The sequence below is a fragment of the Apium graveolens genome, chromosome 3 (assembly GCF_009905375.1).
Source record: "Apium graveolens cultivar Ventura chromosome 3, ASM990537v1, whole genome shotgun sequence".
Lineage (NCBI taxonomy): Eukaryota > Viridiplantae > Streptophyta > Magnoliopsida > Apiales > Apiaceae > Apium > Apium graveolens.
The window spans coordinates 257,498,935-257,507,390 of record NC_133649.1 but is presented as its reverse complement, the minus strand read 5'-3'; the positions used below and the strand labels follow the sequence as shown (position 1 = coordinate 257,507,390).

General features: G+C 35.8%; 1 protein-coding gene across 1 annotated transcript; it reads left to right on the top strand.

Moving 5' to 3' along the window:
• Positions 1 to 4,584: 4,584 nt before the first annotated feature.
• LOC141714965 (uncharacterized) lies at positions 4,585 to 7,836 on the top strand. Its single transcript, XM_074518457.1, has 7 exons — positions 4,585 to 4,797; positions 4,893 to 5,042; positions 5,611 to 5,957; positions 6,351 to 6,678; positions 6,972 to 7,021; positions 7,182 to 7,405; positions 7,586 to 7,836. Exons 1-7 carry the CDS (start codon positions 4,585 to 4,587, stop codon positions 7,834 to 7,836), a joined length of 1,563 nt encoding a protein of 520 aa, XP_074374558.1.
• Positions 7,837 to 8,456: the final 620 nt, after the last annotated feature.

Below are 8,456 nucleotides of genomic sequence, written 5' to 3'. Positions count from 1 at the left end.
TTTTTTATTATAATTAAAAATAATATAAAAATATTAATGAAGACCCATGCATCACACGGGTTGTAAAACTATTTATTGATAAATTAAGAAATGACTAGAATCACGTTGAGGCTTTAGAGCACTTTTTTTTATCTTATTGTATAATATTTAACTTAAGAGAATAAATAACTATTTTCTTGGACGTACTCTAATAACAAATAATAAGTAAATTAGGGTTAGGTCTAAGAAGGCTAAAATAAATATGTAAGAGCAAGTCCAATACAAAATATAAAATAGCTATAACTACTGCTATAATTTAACATTAAAAAGTTTATTTTGGTGCTAATATAGAACTCCAACCTCAATCTTAGATGCATTTTGAAACCAAAAATTTCCTAATTTACCTAAATTTTGTCACTTTGTTTTAGATTCATTTAAAGTACAATAGCATTCATCTCATTTATAGTAAATTGATGGTTAGATACATAAATGCATCCTTAGTTTCAAATTTAGAACTAATGATGCATAAGTATAGAACTCCTTTGAAGTTCAAAATTTTGACATTTGATTTCGAATTATAAAAATGACACCAATTATAACATTGAATGAGACTTGCTCTAAGGAGCCTCACTTGAAAAGGTTGGAAAAACATCAATAAATAGAGTATACCTCCATTTGATTCCTGCAGATATGATATATCTACCTATCTATTTATGTATATAATATCAATTATGGAATATTAAAATTTTTGTTGATATTCTTCTGTTCACTCAATATAAAACCGTTAGATATTTCATATCAGATGGACGAGAATGGTAAGTGTAATATTCGTGAATTTTATTTATTTAAATAATAATAATAATAATTAATTTAAAATTAAATTAAATTACTAATTAGAAAAGAAGTAGGTAACTTGTGCCTATATATTAAGTCAACCTCTAATATTAAACCTAATATTAAAAGTGAACATTGTTGTCGCCTGGTGAAAGAGAGGTCAGGGTAATGCAGAGAGAGGCGAGGGCGGCCAACATGATTGATTGTCGTATTAATTCAGTAAACCAAATTTGTACTTTTCTTTGTTTCAAATTATTTCTTGGTGTACAACCTAATTTAATATGTATTTTTGTGTTAGTCTTCCATGCTTTCTTGTCGAGTGAGCAGCGTACCCATGTTTCAATTTAATTTATTTTTTTATATAAATTTTAAGATATTCATATTTTTTTAATTATTATTTCAGAGATATTGATTTTGGTTGTTGGTTTGAGTTCTCCCGCTTGTTCCATTAAGGCAGAGAGTAGATATAATGAGTTCTGATCCATTACAATATATGTTTATTTTATTTGGTTACCAACAGACTCACGTTTTAATCTCTTACTCCAAAGTCAAACTAGAGGATCCATACTCTATTTTCGTTGGTATTGTGGACATAAATATAATTACAAGGCATGTTGAGTATTAATAATACTTATACTTTTGCTGTAAAAAAAATATTTATAGTTTGATTAATTAAATTATTTATGTGTATTAAGAATGAACTTATAGTCATGGTAGGTCATAAATTACCTTATTAGTTGATTAACTAAAGTGCACAATTATATTGTTTAAGTTAGTTTATGATCGCATACTCTCAAGTGCTAATTTAATAGTCTGGCATTCGAAAGTTAATTATAATAATTTTTAAATTCTATTTATTATTTAAAATATTTAAGTTTGTCTTTGTATTGGATGCTAACATTGCCTATTAGTTATGGTGTCACTTAATTTAGTATTAAGGTCAGGGAGGCATGTCCGTACATGTATGCATGTTAGTCTAAATTATAGTGTAATTATTGATTTGATTGTGCATGCTGCGAGGTGAGATAATAAAATAGCGGTAATAATATTTAACCGATAATTGCACTAAATAATATATATTAATTATAAATTATAATTTCGTATTTAGATCGCGGGTCAGGAATTTAGCGGATCATTTGCGGATTTTGATAGTATTTTAGTTGTGATATTCGAGGTACAGATTTTGTCCCTTTTTAATTCAGCGCTACTGCTTTTATCCATTATATTTATTTGATTCGTTCCGTTTTACTTTTGGTTCATTCTTTTAATTTGCTTTGACCGTTTTAACTTCCGAAAATTGTTTTAAAAATTGACTTTGAAAATTTTAGATATTTGTTTATGCGGTTTTCAAAAATTATTTATGACACCCTCTGCTTTGGGAATCTGGATTTTTTGTCTCAAGTGAATTTTAAATTTTACGAGAATATTTTATTTGACACTTAGAGCGATATAGGGTATACCGAGTTAACCAGCTATAGGATTACTACAACTATGTCATTGCGGCACCAGTGACATGACACTTCCATGACACTGTAATTGGTCACGGCGTATCCTTCTGTTAGCTCTGGGGAGGAGTTTTGGCCATTTGATATTTGTTCAAGATACGTGGGTGCACCAAGAGTTTTATCTCTGATTTGGTTTATGGTGACGTTGTATATGCCGTACACGTTTTCCATTCTGTTGCACGCATTAGGTACCATATGATGTGTGTATTTATATCTGTTCTGGTCTCGGTATGAAATATCATAACCCCTCGTTGCTTCAGCCTACTTATTTTTAAAATTGTTGTTTTATTATAAATTGCAGATTATTTATTTCTGATCTCTTGTTTTATAAATTGTATTCCAAATCCGTACTTGGCGTTTGGCTCATGCCGTATTCTTTTTCTAGCTTTGGCTCATGCCATATTCTTTTTCTAGCAGGTGCTTAGGGGGATCTAGGACTGTGTGATGGAGAGCTTCCCTTTATTTCATTCTTAGGATTTCAGAATTCTATTATTATTTAGACTTAATTATTTATTAGAGATTTTGGAATTTATATTAGTGGTTTGAAATGTTCAGATTATTAATTTATTATTTTGGAGATCTTTAGACTGTTTAATTTTTATTTAGGAAATATGCTAGCGCTCTGTTTGCATGTTTTTGGATTTTAAGTAATATCTCCCTTCTATTTTAAGAAGGGGATATTACAGAGATGGCATCAGAGCTTAGATTCTTTCTTGTAGAAAACCTACTTAGGTTTACCTGTGAGTTTGGGTAGACAGTAGGATGGGTGTTCTATATAATTTCATTTCATTCTGCTATTTATCATTTCATTCTGCTTCATCATTTTGAAATATGTTTGTAACTGCTCCATCATATTTATTCTCATAATCTTCATCCGTTCGCTATCTTATATTGTAGATGCTTCCTAGACATGATCTTTTTCATGTTGACCCCGCTGAGCTTACTGCGATGATAAGGAAAGCAATGGCTCAGACTGTACAACAGGCTTTGGCAAACCAAGGAAATCAGAATGGCAAGGGAAATCAAAATGGACAAGGAAATCAGAATAGCGAGGGAAATCAAAATGGACAAGGAAATCAGAATCAGAAAGGTCAGGGCCACTAGTTGGAGCCATTTGTATGGTTGGAGAGGTTTGTGAAGCAGGAAACCAGACTCTTTTAGTTTACCACCGACTCCTATTGATGCTGAAAATTGGATTGTTTATATCGAGAAGATTTTTGATGCACCGGATTGTGATGATATTCAGAAGGTGAGGTTAGCTGTTTATAAGTTGGAGGGGGATGCTAAGAGGTGGTGGCAAAGAGTGAAAGCTACTAGAGGGGAACAATATGCAGAGGCTTTGGAATGGTAGGGATTGAAGGAGGTATTCTATGAGCAATAATTCTCTAATACTGATAGGGAGGCTTATTTGAGGAGTTTCATTCTATTGTGCTCCACCATGATGAGAGCAGTACTGATTATATGCCGAGGTTTACAGTTGCAGGGACTGCTGCATAGCAGGCTAATAAATTTAAATGGGGGTTGAAGTCTTATCTGAAGGGTTCCATAATTTCTTTTAAACTTGATAATGTGGCAGAGATGGCTGATGCAGCAAAGGATGTTGAGAAGGAGCGCATAAATTTCAGGACTTCCAGGTCTAACAGTGGTAGTAAGAGGACTAGGGATGATCATGATTTTACACAGGGTAGATAGTGGTATGGAGGTCAGAGTGTCCAGCAGGGACAGTGGCGCGGACAGAATCAGAATATGGGTGGTCAGTCACTCCATGGTCGAAATTAGTATGTTGGTCAGAATCAATAATTTTAGTGACAGAAGCAGCCTAGGCAGTGGCAAAATCGGCAACAACGGCAGAGCCGTTACTCAGGGTAAGGGGGAAACCCCAATATGATTCCAGTGGCTCCTTGAGCTAGATGTGGTGGACATCATCCAGGTAGAGCTTGTCACAGACAGACTGGGGCTTGTTTCTTGTGTGGTAGCATGTTCATATAAGGAGAAGGATTGTACAGTGTCACACAACACTGGTGGCGGAGGAGCTGGCGGTAGTAGTGGCAGTCAGCATAATCCTACAGCCAGAGTATTTGCATTGACTGTAAATCAGGCAACAACAAATTTAGGTACTATTTAAGGAATACTTCTTGTTGGTAGACGTGATGCTTATGTATTATTTGATACTGGTTCAACCCATTTTATTGTGTCTTTATCATTTGTTCGTAATCTTGGCATTGCACCATCACTATTATATCCTCGTATGTCTATTTCTACCCCAATGGGGAATTCTGTTGTTATTTCTAATGTGTATCGAGAGTGTCCAATAGCTGTTGGAGATAGAAATTGTAATGTTAACTTGCTTCCGATGGAGATGCATGACTTTGACGTTATTTTGGGCATGGTTTGGTTGAGTGTGCATCGTGCCACAATAGATTATCAAGGAAAAAGGGTGTTCTTTGGAGATGCAGATAAACCAAATTTGTATACCAAGGTTCTCAGCCGAAAGGGGAGGTTAAATTAATTTCTGCTCTAAAGGAGAGCAAACTTTTATCTAAGGGTTGTGATGGCTACCTTACTTTCGTGAAGGATACATCGAAGGATGAACCTCGCATTGAGAATTATCCAGCTGTGAGGGATTATGAAGATGTGTTCCCCGATGAGCTACCAGGTTTGCCACCACATAGAGAGATGGAGTTTATTATTGAACTTGTTCCAGGTGTCGAGCCTATTTCTAAGGCGCTTTACCGGATGGCTCCACTTGAGTTGCAAGAATTGAAGGAGCAACTTTGCTAGAGTTGTTGGATAGGGGTTTTATCAGGCCAAGTGTGTCTCCATGGGGCGATCCTGTGTTGTTTGTGAAAAAAGAAAGATGGTTCCATGAGATTGTGCATTGACTATAGGGAGTTGAATAAGGTGATTATCAGAAACAGGTATCCTCTGCCACGCACTGATGACTTGTTTGATCAGTTGCAAGGGGCGAAGTACTTTTTGAAGATAGATTTGAGATTTGCTTACCATCAATTACGAGTTAGGGAGGAAGACATTCTGAAGACTGCATTTCGTACTCGATAAGGTCATTATGATTTTCTCATGATGTCCTTTGGGTTGACGAATGCACCAGCAGTATTTATGGATTTGATGAATCGGGTCTTTCATGATTATCTGGATAAATTTGTGGTGGTCTTCATTGATGATATCTTGATACTCTAGGAGCAGAGATGATCATGAGGAGCATTTGCGTAATGTACTTGAAATTTTGAGGGCGAAGAAGTTGTTTGTAAAATTTTCAAAGTATGCATTCTAGTTGGAGGAGGTGGCATTCTTGGGGCATATTGTATCTGGTAGAGGCATTGAGTTGGATCATGTGAAAGTCAAGGCTATTACTAATTGGCCCAGACCTTGCAATGTGACAGAGGTGAGGAGTTTCTTGGGTTTAGCAGGTTATTATAGTCGCTTTGTGGAAGGATTCTCTTCTATAGCTGTGCCATTGACTCAACTAATGAGGAAGGGCATTAAATTCGAGTGGAATGATGATCTTGAGAAGAGCTTTCAAGAGTTGGAGAAGAGACCAGCGTCTGCTCCAATACTTGTGTTGCCATCAAGGAGTGGAGGTTTTCAGGTTTATAGTGATGCTTCTAATAGAGGATTGGGGTGTGTTCTTATGCAACATAGGAAAATGATTTCTTACGCCTCTAGGCAGCTTAAACCCTATGAGGTAAACTATCCTACGCATGACTTAGAGTTAGCAACAGTGAATTTTGCTTTGAAGATTTGGAGACACTATCTTTATGGAGAGACTTTTGACATCTTTACTGATCACAAGAGTCTTAAATACATCTTTACTCAGAAAGAGTTTAACATGAGGCAGCGGAGGTGGCTTGAACTTCTTAAGGATTATGATACAAATATTCAGTACCATCCAGGGAAGGCGAATGTAGTGGTGGACGCTCTTAGTAGGAAGAATTTGGGGAGTGTTGCATCTCTCATTGCTCAGCCGCACCTTATTTCAGATTTGGAGCGATTGGGTATTGAATTGTATGTTAGAGGGTCAGGAGGTAGCATTGCAAGTTTAAAAGTGGAATCAAATCTAATTTCAAGGGTTAAAGAAGCTCAGAAGAATGATAGAGGTTCGGAAGCTATTAGATCCAAGGTGGCAGGTGGAAAGCAAAAACACTTTCGTGTTGATGACGAGGGCGTGATATGGTTGGGTAATAAATTGTGTGTTCCTGCAGACTCGATGATTCATGAGGAAATTTTGAAGGAGGCTCATAGTTCTTCATTTTCAATTCATCCAGGTTCCACTAAGATGCATGCAGATTTGAAGAAGCACTTTTGGTGGAGTGGAATTAAAAGAGACATAGCTGAATTTGTGGTAAAATGTCTTACATGTCAACAAGTGAAGATAGATAATCAGAGGCCTAGTGGATTGTTACAGCAGCTAGATATTCCAGTTTGGAAGTGGGAAAACATTACTATAGATTTTGTGACTCATTTGTCGAGGACCTTCAAGAAGAATGATGTCATATGGGTGGTGGTTAATAGACTTACTAAGTCCGCTCACTTCTTACTTATCAGAGAGACTACTCATGTTCATGAGTTAGCAGAGAATTTTCAGCGTGATATTGTTAGACTTCATGATGTGCCTGTGTCAATAGTTTCTGACAGGGATACGAGGTTTACATCGCATTTTTGGAAGGGGCTCCAGCAAGCTTTGGGTACGAGACTTAATTTTAGTACAGCTTATCATCCATAGAATGATGGACAATCAGAAAGGACAATCCAAATATTGGAGGATATGTTGAGGGCATGTGCTTTGGAGTGGACAGGTGATTGAGATAAATATTTGTATCTGGTAGAGTTTGCATACATTAACAGTTGGCACGCGAGTATTGATATGCCACCATTTGAGGCTTGGTATGGTAGGAGGTGTAGGGCACCATCTTGTTGGGATGAGATTGGAGAAAAAGTCATTGAAGGACCCGAGCTGGTTAGAATTACTAATAAGAAGGTGGAGAAAGTTAAAGAAAGTTTGAAGGAAGCTCGGTCTCGTCAAAAGAGTTATGCGGACCAACATCGAAAGTTTGGTGGATTTGAGCCAGGTGATCATGTGTTCTTGAAGATGTCGCCTTGTAAGGGTGTGAAGTGTTTTGGTATGAAGGGAAAGCTTAGTCCGAGATATGTTGGATCTTTTGATGTTATGGAAAAAGTGGGGGAAGTGTCTTATAGAGTTGCAGTGCCGCCACAACTATCTCATGTACATAATCTGTTTCATGTGTCAGTTTTGAGGGGTTACAAATATATTCCACTACATGTAGTTCAATATCCATTGCATAAGATTAGAGAGGATCTTTCGTGTGAGGAGGAAGCTGAGACTATTTTAGCTCGAGAGGAGCGAGTTTTGAGGAAGAACACCATTCCGTTTGTGAAAGTTTTGTGGAAAAGTCATTCAAAGAGAGAGGCCACTTGGGAATTAGAAGAATCTATTCGTGGAAAATATCCGCATTTATTTGATTCAGGTAGGGATATTTAGTTTTGTTTGATTCCGGGGACGGAATCCTTTTTAAGGGGGTATATATGTTGTCTTCGTGAATTTATTTATTTAAAGAATAATAATAATAATAATAATAATTAATTTAAAAGAAAATTAAATTACTAATTAGAAAAAAAGTAGGTAACTTGTGCCTATATATTAAGTTAACCCCTAACATTAAACCTAATATTAAAAGTGAAGATTGTTGCCACCTGGTGAGGTCAGGATAATCAGAGAGACGCGAACCATGCTTTCTTGTCAAGTGAGTAGTGTACCCATGTTTCAATTTAATTTATTTTTATATTAATTTTAAGATATTCGTATTTTGTTTAATTATTGCTTCAGAAATATTGATTTCGGTTGTTGGTTTGAGTTCTCCTGCTTGTTCCATTAAGGCAGAGAGTAAATATAATAAGTTTTGATCCATTACAATACATGTTTATTTTATTTGGTTACTAACAAACTCACTTTTTAATCTCTTGTACTCCAAAGTTAAACTTGAGGATCCATACTCTGTTTTCGTTGGTATTGTGTGCACATAAATATAATTACAAGGCAGGTTGTGTATTAATAATACTTATAGTTTTAGTGTAAAAAAAATATATTTATAGTTTGATTAA

Excerpts from the sequence above, each read along its gene's own strand:
- LOC141714965 (XM_074518457.1), top strand. The coding sequence starts at position 4,585 with ATGGGGAATTCTGTTGTTATTTCTAATGTGTATCGAGAGTGTCCAATA. Across the intron at positions 5,958-6,350 it reads GCTTCTAATAGAGGATTGGG|AGGGTCAGGAGGTAGCATTG; the intron begins GTGTGTTCTTAT and ends ATTGTATGTTAG. Across the intron at positions 7,022-7,181 it reads GGGGCTCCAGCAAGCTTTGG|TTGGCACGCGAGTATTGATA; the intron begins GTACGAGACTTA and ends ATACATTAACAG.